General features: G+C 47.1%; 1 protein-coding gene across 5 annotated transcripts in view; it reads right to left on the bottom strand.

The window, feature by feature from the left end:
- DOP1B (DOP1 leucine zipper like protein B) overlaps positions 1-19,242 on the bottom strand; it is a 111,390-nt gene that overhangs the window by 56,403 nt on the left and 35,745 nt on the right. For all 5 annotated transcript variants that reach the window (XR_009185635.2, XR_011648718.1, XM_058296210.2 and 2 more), the window contains exons 5-13: positions 15,937-16,126; positions 13,476-13,574; positions 13,008-13,131; positions 11,562-11,671; positions 11,202-11,316; positions 7,939-8,059; positions 5,916-6,035; positions 2,626-2,728; positions 1,802-1,993 (exon numbers count right to left, since the gene is read on the bottom strand). Coding sequence is in view for 3 of the 5 variants with exons in the window: in XM_058296210.2 (XP_058152193.1) it covers positions 1,802-1,993; positions 2,626-2,728; positions 5,916-6,035; positions 7,939-8,059; positions 11,202-11,316; positions 11,562-11,671; positions 13,008-13,131; positions 13,476-13,574; positions 15,937-16,126 (1,174 nt within the window). In the remaining 2 variants the exon portion in view is untranslated. The remainder of the gene's footprint in view (positions 1-1,801; positions 1,994-2,625; positions 2,729-5,915; positions 6,036-7,938; positions 8,060-11,201; positions 11,317-11,561; positions 11,672-13,007; positions 13,132-13,475; positions 13,575-15,936; positions 16,127-19,242) is intronic.

Genomic DNA, 19,242 nt, shown 5'->3' with positions numbered 1-19,242 from the left:
CGCAGAGAACTGGCCCATGTAGAGGGCAGGTTCACATGGAGTGCTGGCCCGCGTGAAGAGCTGGCACAGCAAGATGATGCAACAAAAAGAGACACAGAGGAGAGACAGTGGGAGACACAGGAGACCAGGGAGCTGAGGTGGCGTAAGAGATTGAGCGCCTCTCTCTCACTCCAGAAGGTCCCAGGATGGGTTCCCAGTGCTGCCCAAAGAGAAGACAAGCAGACACAGAAGAACACACAGCAATAAGCACAGAGCAGTGGGGGGTAAATAAACCTAAAGAAAAAAGATAATTATAAAAAATATATGTATACGTTAAAAAATAATAGGGTTGGGGAGAACACACCAAAGATATTAAGATAGGGACTATAGTTCGTAGTAAGATTTTGATGATGCTTTTGCATAGTTTGTAACAAATGTTTCACAACCATGCAAGGTGTTGATGGTGGGGTGATGTATGGGAGACCTGTATGATGATATGCATATTTGTTTTGTAAGTTCACAACTTTTACTATACACTAATTGTTTATGCATGTTCATGTATGAGTGATACACTTCAATAAAAATTATTTTTAAAAATACACAATATTTTTTTATGTAACATTTATGTAATCTAGGTATCTTTAAAAAAAGTACAAATTTAAATAAAAAAAACCACATAAACATATATACGGGCTTTTTCAGTGAGGACACCTTAACCTTCAATGAATCAGCCCTTTTTCTCTTTTCTTATGCTGTTACTTAGATGATAAGTATTGATCCCACTGTACTCTCTGGGGAAAAGTAAGAAAATACTGTGTGATTTTTGAAGTATATTAGTCTGTTCATAAACTACCTAACGCTTAAAACTTCGTATCTTAAATTCTCGCCAGATATCTTTCTCTGACAGTTAAAATATCTAAAAAACAAAAACAAAAACAACTTGATTTCTAAATCAAAATAACAACCCATTATAAGCCTGCAATTTGAGATTTAAGTTTTCTTGGGTAGCTCCCTGGGCTCCAAACACTAACCAATATATACTACCCTTTCCCGCGAACGCCTCGCTTTTTGGTCCGTTCACACACCTGTCCGCCATTGCACCAAACATATCAATGGCACGATGTTCACATCCCTTCACAAAATAGAAAATAAAAAGTAATTCAAAGCCTCAAACTGTTAGTGGGACTCTCATTGCTACAGGCTTTTTGGAGGCCAACTGGCAGCAGCTCTTCAAGTTTGAAAGAAGCACGTGTGCTTTTTGACTGCATCCTCTATCTAGGAATTTATCCTTCAGAAAGGTGCATACATCTGCCTGCAACGCCCTTTGTAATGCTGGGATATTGAGGATAAGGTAAACAACATCAATAGGGGAAGAGTTGAAGACACTGCAAATCTACACCCAGGCCATCACGCAGAAGGTAGAGAAGAATAAGGCAGCTCTATGTTAACTGATAGGGACCCATGTCTCCAAATATTGGTTACGTGGAAATCAATCCAAGGCAGAGAATAGAGTATAATCTCAACCCTGTTTTAAACAACCAAAATTGCACGTGTACACCTAAGGGGGTTTGGAAGCCCAGGCGCAGCCAGCCACTACCTGTGGGTATACCTGTGGAGAGAAGTGGGGTCTGGGAATCGGCGAAATTTCACCGACAACTTCAGAAATGCTGGAGGGTCTTAGAAGTGCATTTGATATGCCCTGGACATTATCTAATCTTCATCCCCGCCCTTGCGCCCTTGCCAATTTTAACCGCTTCCTACACCCACAGAGGCATAACCTTCTTTGACCTCAGAAAACCCTCTCTGCCCTCGGAGCACGTACTGAGATCTCGCCCGCCATGTCCGCGTCCAGGTAGGAAGGCGGCATCTGCACTTTGCTGAGCACTTTGAAGCACGTCCTGAAGGCGTGCGTGAGCTCCGGTAAACTCAGAGACTCTGTTTCCCCAGCGAGCGACTGCAGCATACAGCTGAGCACCTGCGGAAGGTACTGGGTCTGCACTTCCGAGTACAGTTCCTGTGGAATAAAAACACGGGTTTGGTTCACACGCTCTCACTTCGGGGTCAGGAGAGAAAAAAGCACATCAAAACGGTAAATCAGAAAATTCCTTTTTTTTCCCCCCTGGCTACAAGTCGGTTTCATGTGAATTCCCAAATCAGAAAACAAGATACTATTTCCTTGTATTTCAAACAAATCAAGGAACATTCTCCCTTTCCTGTCAATGGCTTCTATCTTTTCTAACAGGAAATAGTAAAATTGCCACATATATTTCTGCCTCAAGGAAATGAGGTTCCTTTGAGGAAATGAGCTAACTGCATACTTGTGCCTAGGCAGGGTTGTCACTCTTGCTCCCGGGCACCTGCAGTACGGGGATGGCACCCAGTTTATCATCTGGTGGCCATAACTTTGGCTCAGCCCCCTGACAACTGATTGGAGATCTGTGACCCGTTTTAAATAAGATGTGAAAGATGTGAAAGTGGATTACACCCTGTTAGTCTTCCGTGTTGAAACCGACATGAAAACTGAGCTGTACATTTACGTGAAACGACTTTCTGGTAAACTGAAGTTTTTACAACAGGCCTCCGATAGTACCAGGGACACAGAGAGCAGCAAGCACTGAGCGGGCCCTTCGGGGCCGGCTGCCTCACCAAGGGAATGACGTCCAGCAGGAATACGAGCAGGCTGCAGAGCTCCGAGGCCGTGGGCGCGGGGCTGGCGCCGTGTCCCACGCCGTACCTCGGCTTCGTTGCGCTGGGCCGGCCGCGGGAGAGAAAAGCAAATTAAGTCTTTCTCCTACAGGAAATCCAAGGATTGCTTATGTTTTTCAGTGGAGTTACTTGCTGGATTTCAAACACAATGAAAGACAAAGAATAAAGCTTTGGTGACTAAAACCACTGAATACAGAAAGTGCCATAAGCCCCTTGAATCTGCTTGTCTCCCAAATGGGTCCGCTCTGACTTGAAAGTCACGCTACAGGTGAGGTCACTGTGCACTGGACAGGGTCCCCCACAAAGGCATATTTCGGGTCCCAACTCCCGTCCTGTGGACGTGAAGCCATTTGTTAACGGAATCTTTGAAGCTGTTAGTAGTCAAGGGGACCCAAACCAATCAAGGTGGGCCTTAGTCCAGTAAGACTGGACTCCTTGTAAGCAGGGAAATGTGGGTGGAAACAAGATGGGGAGAGAGAGGACCATGTGCTGGAGACAGGCGGAGCTGCGGGTGGCCGGCAAGCGACCGTCAGGGCACCACGGCCTTCTGAGAAAACAGGCCCTGCCGACACCATCGTTTTGGACTTCTGGTCTCCGGAGCTGTGAGCCAATAAATTCCTGTGCTTTAAGCCCACCAGCTGGACAAGTCTGTGACCGCGGCCCTCAGAAACCAGACAAGGGTGGTCCCATACCCTGCGGAATTCCATCCCCATGTTGTGGAGCTCCGTCAACGGGAGCAACCCTGGGTCCTGAGCCCCAAACCAAAGGCACGTTTGCAGTGAGCCAGCCCGGGCTGGAGCGCACGGCAGGCCAAGCAGCCGTGCAACCTGCTGTGGGCGCAACCAGAGACGACGCTCCCACCCCCAGCACCCACGAGCTCATCGACACTCGAGTTGCTTAGAGTTCTTCAGCTTCTGTAGAGAAGTCTAGCTCCACTGACCAAGTCTATTGTTAGTATATATTGGAACTCAGAAGAGTAACTTTGGATTCATGTAGCTACCATGGTGCAACCCGACCTGGGTTACCTTTCTTCCCTGTAAATGAGCACTTAGTTCTCTTCCAGGTCACTTAGGAGAGGAATGCCTTTGAAGACCAGCAGGCACCGCATCCTGGCCTGCTTATGTGCAGAAAGGCACGGCACAAGATGGTCACAGCGCTATTTGCAACAATGGAAAGAATGGAAACTGTGTTTTATTTGCACAATAAACTATTACAGTTAAGATGAATGAATTAAACCTATTGTTGCAATGCAAATCAATCTCTGGTCTGCTAAGCCCTCCTTCAAAAAAGCAAATCGCAAAAGTTATATATAACTTTTGTTATAGGCCAGGCACAAAAGGACAAATATTGTATGATCTCACTGATTCTAAAAAATTAGAATAAGCAAATTCAGAGTCAGAATCTAGAATAAGGTGACCAGGAGATGGGGTGGGGACAGGGAATGACAAGTGAAGGCTTAGAATGTATAGGTTCCTATTTGGAATGATGGACACGTTTAGGTAACCAATGGTGGTGATGGTAGCACAACATTGTGAATGCAGTTAACAGCACTGAAATACATATCTGGCGATGACTAAAAGGGAAATGTTAGAGTATATATACAGTAACAATAAACATTTTTAAAAACCCACCAAACTTCACTATACACTATACACACAAATAGTGAACCCTAAATTAAACCATGGACTTTCATTAATTGTACAATTTTAACAATGTGCTATCATTAATTCTAACAAATGTGCCACACCAACGCAGGATGCTGGTGGTGCGGGTGGTATATGGGAATCCAGTATTTTATGCTTTGTTTATAAACCCACAACTTCTCTAATAAAGGGAAAAAAAACTGTATACAATTTGATATCACTTATGCCAAACTTTCACAACAAGATAGTCTACATTATCTACGGGAGCACGTTATAAAGGCACAAAACAACACAGGGAGGGCAGATGCTGATATTGGCATAGTGATTAACTCTGGGATGGAAGGGAAGAAAAAGTGCTGGAAAGGCAAGCATTTGGCTCTATTTGAGGGGTGACATTTTATTCCTTAAAAAAAATTTATTATTTCTAAAGAAATTAGCAAAGTGTTGTTCATAATTTCAGCAATGAGTGCCTGTGTGTCTGATACCATTTTCTGTTTTTTTTTTGTTTTTAATTCTACATTATGAACATTTGATTTTTGGGGGGGAAGCACATCTCATTACTCGTCCCTCAGCAAGCAGGTCCAGGTTAGCCCATGGATCCAATTACAACTGATATACCACATGCATGGGAAGCTGTTTGAGAGCCTACTTGGGCCAGTGCTGGAGGAAGCAGAACAGCAGAGCAGCTGAGAAGTCAGACGCTGGAGCCAGCCGTGCCTGCGTTCTAGACTCGGCTGCTGCTAATTTGCTGTGTGATAGCAGACAAGGTACATCACGTCTCTGGGCTCGAAAGCATGATAATGAAGTGCCTACTTATGGGGGTTGTCCTGAAGCATTCGTGAGTATGCCTGTGAGGCTGTGAGGCCAGAGGACGGTGTTCAGCCAACACAGATGGCCAGCAGCTTCTGTTAGGGCTGCTGGGCCCACTGAGCGTTGCAATGGAGACGAATGAGAACAGTTTCACAGCATGACTCACGCGGGACAAAACTGGGCTCGAGAGTCTACGGTCTTCCCTGTGCGGAGAAAGTGACAAGGGAGCGAGGGCTGATGAAGGCACGCTGTGCCCCACAGTCTGCTGCCACCCGTCACTTGCAGGCGGTACCATTCAAAAGAGACAGTAAAGCGGATTACAAGGCTTCAAACAGTTGCGCTTTAATCCGGCCAGCACATACTAATTTTGGCAGGATTTTAAGAAGACTGAAGATTTCGGAAACACTCCAGTCACAGAGCCACAAAACTCGGCTTCTTTAAACAGGTCAGGCCTCTAAGAGAATTGCGTGAAGAAAGGTGAACCAATTAGCGCCACTAAGAAAATGGACAGAGGATTTTCTAAAGGTCGGTTTTTATAAATAAAGCAGTTTCAGGATCATATGGCCCAAGGTGATGCGAACCTTCTTGATGGCGATGTTTTTATCTGATCATTTTAAGCAAATTTTTACTAAACCTGTTTTAGCTCAACTTTAAAACTCAGTAGAGACCACACAGCTTCAGCCGGTTCCACATAACCTGGCCCGGGAAGCAGCAAGGGAACAGCGGTAAACCCTCTCATCTACCCTGAAGAGTCCGTCTACCCAACGCCACACTTACCTAAAGCAATCTTCAAAACACCTCGTCAGGTAATCCCAGAGAAAGTCTGTGCTGAGGGAAGTGATCAGCAGGTTTACTGTCTTCACAATCTCAGAGGCATTTCTGTTTTCTTTTATGGCACTGTAAGAGAAGGGGTGGGGGATAAATATGCCTGTGAAAAAGGCTGCACGATGAGAACACTGTGGCTGAAAAATTATCACTCTACTTGCTGTTTACAAAGCATTTCTAAAGCGGCTGGCAAACCTTGATAAGGGTAAAAAAATATTACTCTTCTTAGGTAGGAAAGGGTTTGTGTAATGCCATCCTAGACGATATCTGTATTAAGGTATTCTCTAAGAAATAAGCTTAAGAGCTATTGATAAAAGAATGTAACTTAGAAAATAGGTTTTATTCCAATCATAGGTAATTAGGTAGTCCTTCAGTGGAAAAACATGGCACAACCATTCAATGGGGAAATCTGGCTAAAATTTTCAATGTGCATCTTCTATGATTTGGGAAATTTATTCTAGAAATTTATCTTACAAAAATACTTGCACAGGCATACGAAGATGTACACATAAGGCTAACTTTGTAGGCCATTAAATAAATTGAAAAAGTGAAAACCACATAAAAGTCAATCAATAAGAGACAGGTTAAAAAAAAATAAATTGGTCAGGCAACAAGGATTTATTAAATAAATGATAAATTCTAAGACAATCATTATTCTCCAGAGGAAAAGAGGGTGGAGAGACTCACAACATCACATTTAAAAAAACAATGCACATTTATGGGAAACAGACTTGGCCCGATGGATAGGGCATCCGCCTACCACATGGGAGGTCCACAGTTCAAACCCCGGGCCTCTCCACGGTTCAAACCCCGGGCCTCCTTGACCCGTGTGGAGCTGGCCCATGCGCAGTGCTGATGCGCGCAAGGAGTGCCCTGCCACGCAGGGGTGTCCCCCGCGTAGGGGAGCCCCACGCACAAGGACTGCACCCTTAAGGAGAGCCGCCCAGCGTGAAAGAAAGTGCAGCTTGCCCAGGAATGGTGCTGTACAAATGGAGAGCTAACAACAAGATGATGCAACAAAAAAAGAGACGCAATTTCCCAGTGCCGCCAAAGGTGCAAGCAGACACAGAAGAACACACAGCGAATGGACAGAGAGAGCAGACAATGGGGGGTGTGGGTGGGGAAGGGGAGAAGAAATAAATAAAAAATAAATCTTTAAAAAACAGGAACTAAATAGCTAGTATAATTCCATTTTAACAATAAAAGACAGGCATCTATGTATTTATATATGCATAGGAAACAGTCTGGAAGGAAATTATTTTTATGGTTTTCTCTGGAGGCTGTTGGATAATGAGTGCTATCTTTTTCTCGATACCTTCAGATATCAATATGTTCTACAGTAAGGATATAGTTACTTCATATTCAGAAAAACAATAAATTAGTTGCACTCTTGGAGGAAAAACACAGTAAATCTAAGAACTCTGGAAACACGAAAAGCCTCAGAAATGATTACATTTTCAATATATTGAATGTTGGTTCAAGTAAAAGGAAATTATCAAGGGTAAAGAAAAACAGAAGAGGTTTAAAAAAAAAACCCAAAAAACCAAAACACTAGGGCTTACAGGTAACTTAATCCTTCAGGCCAAAGGGCCTGGCATTGCAGAAGGTCTCCGTTTCCTAAACTTAAGTTCTTTCAGCTGTTCCCTGTTCCTGCCTCCCTGGAATTCACCACGTGGGTAGACTAGACTGGGTGCTTTGGTTGAACACTGATCTTACTTGACAAATAAATACTGTTTGTACATCTCAGGGACTGCGTCAAACTCTTTTCAAAGTCCTCAGGGAACTCAGGAGAGGAGAGCCACTGCAGCTGATTGACTTACTGGCACTTTTTGGCTCATTAGCTTCACAAGCTCTCTGACCTGCTCACTTTCTTTAGCATGTCACAATTTATAGTAAATAACAGTAAAAAAAAATCATGGTAGAAGGAGGGAGGGAGAAGAGCTTCTGTGTGTGAAGTAGGAGGCCAAACCCTTACCTTATCAGCGAATTTCCACTCTGAGTGTAGCTAAGTTTGAGATCAGAGCCAAGAGCATCTCTGCAGTAAGAATAAAAGGCCCTGATCACTTCGAGAAACAGGTCCCCAACCACCTGAGGCCCTGCAATTAAGGAGAAAATGGTCAGAGAAAGACAATGAATCCATTTTTAAATAGAAAACTGACAATCGCAAAAAACCATACAGAATATCCCGGTATGACATGATTCTGTACTTAGAAAATTCTGAAGTATCCACAACAAAGCTACTTGAGCAAATAAGTTCAGCAAAGTGGTAGGATCGACATGCAAAAATCAGTAATGTTTTTATACATTAGTACTGAACAAGCCGAGGAAGAAATCAGAGGGGAAATTCCATTTTCAATAGCAACAAAAGGACTCAAATACCTAATTTAACCAAAGAAGTACAGGACCTATATGCAGAAAACTACAAAAAAATGCTAAAAGAAATTTTAAAATACCCAAACAAATGGAAAGACATTCCATGTTCGTGGAAGAATAAATATCGTGAAGATGCCAATCTTACCCAAGCTGATTTATAGATTCAATGCAATACCAGTCAAAATCCCAACAGCTTACTTTACAGAATTAGAAAAGGAAATTACCAAATTCATTTGGAAGGGAAGTGCACCCGAATAGCCAAAAGCATTCCAAAAAAGAAGAGTGATGTGGGAGAATTTCACTGCTTGACCTTGAAACGTATTACAAAGCTGCAGTGGTCAAACAGCATGGTACTGGCATAAATAGACATATCCATCAGTGGAAGAGAATTAAGAACCCAGAAATAAACCCTCAAGGTTTTCACAAACCTACCAAGTTAATGTGAAGAGGACAAAACAGTCTCTTCACCAAATGGTGCTGGGACAACTGGATATCTACCGCCAAAAAGAATGAAAAAGGACCCGTATCTCACTCCCTATATAATATAACCAACTCAAAAAGGATCAAAGATCTAAATATAAAAGCCAGGACCATAAAACTACTAGAATAAAATGTAGGGAAACATCTTCAAGACCTTGTAGCAGGGGGTGGTTTCTTTTACCGTAAACCCAAAGCACATGCAACAAAAGAAAAAATAGAGAAAATGGGACCTCCTCAAAATTAAACACTTCAGCTCCTCACAGGACTTTGTCAAAAGGGTGAACAGGCAGCCCACTCAATGGGAGGAAATATTTGGAAATCACTTATCTGATAAGGGTTTAATATCTAGGATACAACTCAACAATAAAAAGACAAATGACCCAATTAAAAAATGGACAAAAGACTTGAACAGACATTTGTTCAAAGAAGAAATAACAATGGCAAAAAAAAAAACAAAACACACATGAAGAAATGCTCAACATCACTAATGATTAGGGAGATGCAAATCAAAACTATAATGAGATATCATTTCACACCTATCCAAATGGCCACTATTAAAAAGATAGAGAACTACAAGTGTTGGAGAGGATGTGGAGAGATAGGAACGCTTATCCACTGTTGCTGGGAATGCAGAATGGTACAGCCACTGTGGAGGGCTGTTTGGCAGTTCCTAAAGAAGTTGAATTAGACTTGCCATGTGACCCTGCAATACCACTACTAGGTATATACCCAGAAGAACTGAGAGCAGTGACACGAACAGAGATCTGCACACTGATATTCACAGTGCTGTTATTCACAATTGATAAAAGTTGGAAACAACTCAGGCGTCCATCAACTGATGAATGGATAAACAAACTGTGTTTTATTTACCCGATGGAATACTATGCAGCTGTAAGAATCGAAACTGTAAAGCATGACAACATAGATGAACCTGGAGGACATTATGTTGAGTGAAACAAGCCACATGCAAAAGGACAAATACTATACGATTGCATTACTATGAAACAAGTATATTGCGTAACATACTGTATGATTTTAAAAAATTGTATGTATCCAGTACATTTAATTGAGAAATGGATGCTTTTATTCAACTGTCTTTTTAAAAGATTTTATTTATTCCCCCAACTGTGTTTTCTTTTTCAATTGTTTATATTTTCAATTATATGTACAAAATAAAGTAAAAAAATTTTTAAGATTAAAAAAAAAAGAATATTCCTGTATATAGAGACAATTGATATGGTCTAACATGTATAGAAACCTAAGAACTTTAGTTGTGGCAAGTATGGCTGTAACTGGGGGAACAGAAATCATGAAAAGAGCCAACATTTTGGTAGAGCTCTGTATCTGCTAGACATTGCTGTACGCATCGCACATCCATTAACCATTTAATCCTCAGGGCAGGCACGTGAGCAGGTGCTATGCCGCCATCCTGTTTACAGAGAAGGCAACTGCAGCACACACAGGTTAAGGAACTTGCCCAAGCCTGGTTCCAACCCAGGCAGGTCACCTTGGAGCCAAGCAGCAGGAAGCTGGGCAGGCAGGGCAGGTGCTCAATGTTTAACGTGCACACAAACTGCTGGTAGGGCAACTTCCCTATTTGGAATTCATCACGAACTAGAACGTCACAAAAGAAATGACCCTGGGCAAGCCCCTTCTGCCACCAGGTGAAAAGACTTACTTGAAAATAAAATAAAAATTCAAGGATTGAAGAAACATTCTTAGAACATACAGCATGTGCTCTCTAAGTTCACAAACAGCATGCACGGAAGGTGCAAAAGAATTCCCCCAACAAAAAGATTCAAATTATTGGATCAAAACCTCTCAGTGGCCTGTGACAGAATAATTGGACCATGGAAGCAGATGTGGCTCAGGCAGCTGAGGTCCCGCCTACCACATGGAAAAGACAAGCAAGACAGTGAGCTGGCGGGACAAACTGCCGAGGGAAGCTGGCGCAACAAGATGACGCAACCAAGAGACAACAAGGTGAGGCAACAAAGAGCAAGGACACACAATGAGAGATGCAACAAAGCAGGGAGCAGAGGTGGCTCAGGAGATTAGGACCTCCCACACGGGAGGTCCCAGGTTCGGTTCCTGGTGTCTCCTAGAAAGAGAAGACCAGCACACAACAAACGGACACGGCAAATGCGAACAACGAGGGGGGTGGGGAGAAATAAATAAATCTTTAAAAAAAAAAACCACAAAAAGTGGATGACACGACATGATTAAAGTGCTTCAAGATTCGAAAATTCCAAAGATGAAATTATACATAAAAGAAGGCGTCAGGTGCATCTCACGGTGTCTCTGCGCTCTGAGAGCTGGTGGCCCATATTTGGCGCACGGGGGCGACGCTTCCCCTGCCGCCGGCAGACCCATTTCTGGCCTTACCTATTTCGGGCTTGTCGAGCAGACTGATGAGGATGCGGAAGGGCTTCAGGTACGCGTGATGGCGGTCCTCTATGTCCGTGTCTGAGAACTCCTGGTGCAGTATTTCGATCAAGCCCTATTTTTAAAAAGTCGTGGGTCAGGATATTAGGAGGCAGGGAAGCATGACCTCAGAGCTTGCTCTTCTGGCGGGGAAATGCTCTGGGATAAAGAGAAAAAGCAGCCACGCGGCACGCAGCAGGCACGTGGCGCTGCTCCACCAGGAACCACGCACGTCTGCGCGGAGGTCTAGCAAGGGGTCTGCTGGAGAATCGTGATCCAGAGCAGCCTGGCGGGGGTGGGTTCCCAGGGATGCTCCTTTACCTCGACTAAAAGGTCCTTGGAGTATTTTTCAAAAAAATAAGAGGACTGGTCTTCGTAAGAATTCGAGATTTCAGAGTCCGACATGATGGTATTTCCTTTAATATCTGAACCTATGAGAGAACAAACACCGTGATCTGCAGCAAGAGCCGTAATTCTAAAATATATCACACTGCAAAAATCTCATGCTCTGGGTTTTTAAAAAATATAACTCCTCCAAAAGAAAGCCAAAATCGGATCCTAAAGACCAAGGCACGTTTTCCTTCTTCACCAAAAGGAATTCTCACCATGGGGTGCTGAGTATATAAGCAGAAGTCCACCTCAATGGGCACCAATTTAGTTTGTCCCAAGAGTCCACCCAAACTGTCTTTTAGTTGACATGATCATGAGCATATAGCTGAGTGAGGGTAATTTTTAAAAACCAGTGTTGATGTGCACACCAGCATGTGAAATCAAGGCATTCATAGAGGAAAGCCTTCATCTGAGCTTCAGGTAAGGCAGTGAGGTCCTGAGGGAAAGGAATGGCATCCTCAGGCACAAGGACCAGCATCCTCGGGCACAAGGAACAGCATCTACAGGCACAGGCAGGAAACTCAGGCCCCTGGGGCCATAGCTAAGTGAGTCAGACCCAGAACTGAACTAGGTCCGGCATATTTTCTGTACACATCACGTTCAGTCCCACAGGATGGAGCTATGCATTTAGCAGCATTTAATGAAGATGCTTAAGGAGCTTATCAACATGCTTCTTAAATTCTAAGTGAGCTTCACATACTGATTTCTGGAAGTAGGGGAGGGAGGGAAGAGAGGGCTCCAAGGACTTCCTGGCACCTATGCATTGAGGGTTTAAAAAGCTGGGAACCACCTTTTCTTAGGTGTGTGAGTATGGGAACTGAGAAAATGCCTCAAGTGCCCTTTGCTACCCTTTCAGCCCTGCGATCCAGGACCCCTTCTCTGTGGAGCCTTCGAGCTGCAGTCACGACCCTCCCTGCAAGCTTACAGGGGGTCCCCAAAAGCACATGCTCACATGCACAAGCCCAGGGCTTCCCGCACGATTCCCAGGCCATGCCCACGGCACAAACATTCCCATGTCCACAGCTCCTTGCCCTCTATGTGCACAGGCTCCCCGTGATGGTGGGTTTTCTCCCACCCGCTTGTCCCCAGAAACTCCTCCCACACAGGCGTCTGTGTGAATGGGGCTCCAGCGTCTTCAAATGGATTTCACCTGGCATTCTAAAAATCTCATTATTTCTCTTGTTCTTTTTTATAAGTGCAAAACAACCCCAACTATGGAGTGTGTCAGAGAACCCAGCTGGCAGGTGCTGTATCTAGCCTGCACATTATCTTCCCACACTTCGAGATTTGGAAATCTATCGACAAGAGAGGAACTCATTCTATGAAGCGACGCAAAATGGTTTCACGTTCCCTTTGACTCTGCACACCGCTCCGTACCTAGCAGCCAGGCATAAAGTCTTCTGTTTAGAGACATATCTCTTCTCAGCAGGGTCTGGGTGGCGGCCGAGAGAATATGGACGATGTCAGATCTGAGCAGGGGGATGGCCCTCTCATTGGAATCCTAAGAAAAGGGCAGAGAAAACTTTACTGTGTGGGATTGGAATGTCGGTGGTTGGCGTTTTGATATGTTGTCCTTCCGTACCAGTCTACAAAGCTTGATCTCAAAAAGGCAGTTCTCAAAAGGAGTGGGTCCTTTCCATGCTGTCCATGGACACTACTCACTATGCAAACATCATCCTCACCTAAATGGACAAGGACCTTTAAATGGCCAGAGGCCGATGGGGATCATGGAAAAGCCGGGCTCTCTGTTCCCAACGGGATTGCGTGGGAGGTCTCACCCCTGCCCTGCATCCTCAGGAAGCAGCAAATGCCAGAGGCTTGCCAGGAAGAGCCCAGAAGACTTACCAGACAGGTGTAAAATGGGAAGAAGAACAGGACGATTTCCAGATTGTTTCTTTGCACCAGAACATTTGAGTCCAACAGTGATGCACATAAAGACTTTACCTGTAAATGGTAGAGTTGCATTCGCATTTAAGTATCATCGGCAGGCTACTGTCTACAGTCAAAAAGCGTATGTAATTTTTCCCTGGGAGTCTTGACATCATCCAGGTTAAAGCATTTGGAACAGAAGAATAAGGTGGAACTCTTGGGTCTCAGCTCCAAATGCCAGGGAGCTACAGACCTCACCTGTTCCACATGACACTTGGAGGGGGAGTTTGGACCAGGTCAGTCTCTAAGATCTCAAATTCTATGATCTCAAAAAGGAATGTCCCCTGGGGGGGAGGGGGGAAGGGGGAGAGAGGAAAAAAAAAAAGCAATGTCCTCACCACAATGGAAGAGATTGTTGATGTGGGAGGAGTGGGGTGAGGGAGGTGGGGGGTATATGGGGACCTCTTATAGTTTTTAATGTAACATTTAAAAAAAAAAGAGAGAGAAAAAAAGGAATGTCCTGAGGTTGCAATAGGAACCTTAGGTTAAGCTACAGCTCCAAAGGTGCTCAGTCAGATGGATTTCCAATCAATTCAATATGTATTTTGAGTGTCTTTTCTGAATGCAGACAGGTATGATACAGACGACTAATAGCTGATAAAAACCCTAGGATAAAAGGGTATAAAAAATCAGGAGGGGAGGGAGAGACCTCTCAATTGGGGAGAATGAGTGCAGCTTTGTGGGAAACGTGGATGAGCAGGGAGGAGCAGCTGGGCTGGTGGAGAAGTGGGAAGGAGCAGTGAGTGCAGGAGGAGGCGATGGCTCTAGCAAAGAGGCAGCATCACACGCAAGGGAAGTCAGGCCTGGTGGCCAATTCTGTGTGAGTGCAGGGGCCCGCAGGGGGCCCGCAGGGGCGAGGAAAGGATTCAGGGGGAACAAACTGTTAGAATCCTCTTAAGCTTGGCCTTTCATCTTTAGTCAACAGGGAGCCAGATATTTTTAAAGCACAGGAGAGAGAGAGGCAAAGCTATGCTTTAGGAAAGTTATTTTTTTTGCAATGGATAAGGACTGGATGGATAGAGGGTGGAATGGTGGAGAAACTAGTTACGAAACAGATTTATGGTCTGAAGCAAGAGATAAGGACTGAAGCAGGGCGGTGAGAACAGAGAGAGACAAAAGAGGTACTGACAGGGCAGGACTGGAAACACGAGGGGCTCCTACCTCCCGCGCCTGGTGGGAGGTGCTTTCCATCAAACGGATTTTCATTTATGCCTCAGAGAGGCCACGTGAGGCAGACTGATGATCCCCTCTTTACCAAGAGGAATCATCTCAGAGGGGTAAGTAATTTAGACCAAGCTGTAGGACTGGAACTCAAAACCGGGACGTTCTCACCAGTGAATGCAACTTTCTACATCTTGGCTGATGTGTGGGTGGTTTGTCACTAGGTGGCGACAGACGAGAAGCCATTTCAAATGGGCGGGAGGTTGTGGGGAAGAAACAACTGTCTGGGGAAGTTCCATTCTTTAAGGTCACGGGAAGGGATGTCATTGCCAGGAAAGAGAGCTTCCCGGGAAAGGTCTCGAGATGGGTGCCTTCCTGCCAGGCTTGAGAGAAGCCGAAGGGGCAGAGGATGGCAGCCACTTGCTCGTGTGGACAGAAGTGGAGAAACAGAGGTGGAAATAAAATATGGACTAGAGTGGACTTACTGGTACAGTACTATGGAATCATGGGGACTCTAGCAATGGAAGAAATTGTATCATTGACGTGGAGACAGTGATTGGGAGTTGCTGAGGGCAGGGAGAGGGAAGAAGAGGTGTGATGTGGGGGCATCTTCAGGACTTGGAGTTGTCCTGAATATTACAGGGACAGATGCAGGACATCATATATCTGCCATATCCCACTGAAAGGACTGGGGGAGAGTGTGTACTACAATGTAAACTATAATCCATGCAATGCAGCAGTGCTTTAAGTATTCACTAAATGCAATGAATATGCCACAATGATGAAAGAGGTTGTTGTTGTGGGAGGAACGGGGCGAGGTGGGGTGGGGGTATATGGGAACCACTTCTATTTTTTAACGTAAGATTTTGTGTGAGGCATCTTTAAAAAAAAAAAAAGATAAAAAAAGAAAGGCTTCTGGCTAATGTGGGGGCCCTCTCGGGCAGGATCCTTACTCCAAGAGGCTTCTCCGAGTGTGTTTACAGCTAACCGCACCGCTGGAGAGTCGCGGAGTCTAGAAGGGGCCGTGCCTGGGTGGGGCGCACACTTGGCCATTTCAGTTCCAGTGCTGGGGTTAGAAAACCCAAACCCAAACCCATCCGAGCCCATCACGCAAAGTGACGCCCCTTCCTGTCTTGCTCAGTCCTCGGGACGCACGCAGGGTCTTGCACCTGCTCCCGGGGTCCCCACCGCCTCTCCGGGGCAGCCGAGCACCCACCGTGAGCTGGAGGTCCGTCCCCAGCATGTACTTCTGCTCCTTGCCGGGCGCGTCCCTGGCGATGTGGCCCACGACGAAGAGCGAGGCGGGGAGGCGGACGGAGGGGCTCACCAGCGCGCTCCCCCACAGGGCAGCATAGAACACCTCCCGGCCGACCACCAGGGACAGCCGCAGCAGCAAGGCGTCCGTCCTGTTGGGGCGACGCAAGGATTTAGGGATTTAGGGGCACGTGCCACGACCCGCCGGCACACTGCCCCACGAGCGCCTGACCCGTGTTTCCAGCTCATTCTTCCCCGGCCAGGGAGAACACCGCCTGCCTCCCCATTCAGAGCTGCTGCCAGCTCCCGCCCTGCTGCCCTGCCCACCTGCCGGCTGTTGTATGAAACTGGACTTGCTAGAACAAATGTCACGGAGGGGAGTGGCTGCTGTGCCAACAGGAAGGTCTGTGCAGCTATGTCCCTGCCAGGCGGAGAGCCAGCCCACTTCTGGCCTCACCAGGGAGTCTCTGTTGTCTGAATGTGGACAAGAAGGTGGGTCACACCATAAAAACCGTAAGGAGCCAAAGGCTTGTCAAAAAATAAAAATTAAAGAACTTCAGTTGTTTCTAAAGATATCCCCTACCTGAGCCAAGTGACACCTGAGTTTAGAAACAGTAGGGGAAGTGGACGTGGCTCAACGGATAGGGCGTCCACCTACCATATGGGAGGTTCGCGGTTCAAACCCCGGGCCTCCTCGACCTGTGTGGAGCTGGCCCATGCGCAGTGCTGATGCGCGCAAGGAGTGCCCTGCCACGCAGGGGTGTCCCCGCGTAGGGGAGCCCCACGCGCAAAGAGTGTGCCCTGCACTGAGCCGCCACACGTGAAAAAAGCGCAGCCCGCCCAGGAGTGGCTCCGCGCACATGGAGAGCTGACGCAGCAAGATGACGCAACCAAAAAGAGACACGGATTCTGGGTGCCACCGAGAATGCAAGTGTACACAGAAGAACACACAGCGAATGGAGAGAGAGCAGACAACTGGGGAGTGGGTGGGAAAGAGAAATAAGTAAAATAAATCTTAAAAAAAAAAGTGGGGAGAAAACCTACTCCCCTCCCACCACCCTGCGAGTTCCACGAGCCAGGAATGTGTTTTCTTCCACCTTCCCCTAGCACCTCCACGCTGTGGGCACGCATGCTGGGGCCTGGCATCTCGTCATATCTTATCCTGAGCTAGGTCCACCAAGGTCCAGCATCAGCAGCAGGCGGTCGGGGCCTGTGTCCCGCTGACCCCAGCAGAGGGCCAGCCCTTCTCTGCCAGGTGCGTGGACCTGTGGCCACCGGAAGAACGGTCTCCGTGGGCACCGCCAACAAAGCCTGCCGGCTGGGTGACAGCACCTGCCAGGGAGACAGCGAAGGCAGATTCCCGCGGAGGGATCTCACTGAGGGAATGACCTGACTCAAAACCTGCGAGCATTCCAGCGCTCAATTGTTTCCTGTTTGCAAAAACGACAGCAAAAAAAAAAAAAAGGAAGTTGCAAAAGGACTAGGCAGGGGTCAAGTGGGCCTCAGCCCAGCTTTCTGGAGTCAGCCCTCCTGTGCCCGAGTTCCCGTGTCCGACGCTGGCAGGCTGCGGGAGCTGGGTGGGTCTCCATCCTGGGCGCAGCCGCACTCAGCCTGGGGCAGAGAGTCTCCATCTCAGAGAAGCTGTGAGAGCGAGATGGGGACGTCAGTGCACAAGCTGCACAGCCATGCCCAGAGCTCCCTCCTGCTCGCTGGTGCCTCCCCAGTGCCCAGACGCACGCATGACACACGGAGCTGGAAGAGCTGCCGGGTGACACCTCGGCCTGTTTTTTGTTTTTTTTTTTAAATTTATTTCTCTCCCCTTCCCCGCTCCCCACCCCATTTGTCTGCTTTCTGTGTCCATTCACCGTGTGTTCTTCTGTGTCCACCTGCATTCTTATCAGCAGCACTGGGAATCTGTGTTTCTTTTTTGTTGCATCACCTTGTTGTGTCAGCTCTCTGTGTGTGCGGCACCACTCCTGCAGGCTGCACTTTTTTGCGCTGGGCGGCTCTCCTTACGGGGCGCACTCCTTGTGTGTGGGGCGCCCCTACACGGGAGACACCCCTGCGTGGCACTCCTTGCACACATCAGCACTGCGTGTGGGCCAGCTCCACACGGGTCAGGAGGTCCTGGGTTTGAACCGTGGACCTCCCATGTGGTAGACGGATACTCTATACGTTGAGCCAAATCCACTTCCCTCGGCCTGTCTTCTTTGGCTGATTTCTCAATCATCAGTTCAGTGTGTAGGAGAATATTTCATGCAAAAAACATCTACCTTCTTACAGCAAGATTTAATTTTATTCTAAATAGGAGATGATGGTAGTCCGTGATGCACAGGATCATCTTTTTAGAAGAAAAAGAAACGAAGCAGCGCGAGGAAGAGCCAAACGCTCGGGCCCAGTGTGGAGAACGCTTCCAGGGGCTGCCCGTGCTGACCAGCCTTCTAGTAAGGCTGAGCAAGCCAACACGGCCCGTCTCTGCCCAGCTCTGGGGACAGGGCAGCCAGCGCCCTGGCTTAGGCAGTGGCTCCACTCTGCAGTTTTGTTACAGTCCGTGGAGCCCCAGGTGCGTCCCCCAGGCTCCTCGTCCTTCCCCGGGCAGGGAGACTGGGGTGCTGAGCTGGGCACAGACTCTAAAAAGCAGTCAATGGGCTCAGGAAGCTCCTGGGGTGCTCTTCTCTCTCCCAGGGCCCCTCTCACGACAGGGCTGGTGTATGGATAAAGCCCGCCTCAGGTACTGCGGTGCACTCGCGGCCATCGCAATCCTCTGGGATGAGCACAACATGTGCTCCAAGTGTGTTCCCTGGAGCGCTGGCACCTGAGTGCCCCATGGAGAGGGGTGCCGCAGTCCACGGGCCTGGGCACCACTGCGTGGGTGGCCCGTCTGCAGCAGGCAGAGCGCAGGGGCTGAGCTGCTTTACTAGAGATGTGGCTTTACCCTTGACGTCTCACGATACTCCAAGGCTCTGCCCCAGTCAGGATGGCAGAGTGAGATGGCCAGGGCTCCGTTCCCCCTAGAGAAGCCCTAAAGCAACAAACAAAACTGGCAGAAACGTAATTCTCAAAGCTCTGGAACACAGTCAAAGGGTGGTGGTGATGGGGTGACCAACAAATCAAGGAAAAGGCAGCTTGACGCAGTAGGAAAACCTCCTCGCTCTGGAGGGAGCAGAGACTCCCTCGTGCGCATCCTGGGAATGCCTGTGTCACCTGCCTGGTGATGACGTGAAAGATGGAGCTGGGACGCTCGTCACGGGTCATGCCCCAGAACTTG

Source organism: Dasypus novemcinctus, chromosome 4 (genome assembly GCF_030445035.2).
Source record: "Dasypus novemcinctus isolate mDasNov1 chromosome 4, mDasNov1.1.hap2, whole genome shotgun sequence".
NCBI classification, from domain to species: Eukaryota; Metazoa; Chordata; class Mammalia; order Cingulata; family Dasypodidae; genus Dasypus; species Dasypus novemcinctus.
The sequence above is the reverse complement of the archived record's forward strand: the minus strand, read 5'-3'. Positions and strand labels throughout refer to the sequence as shown.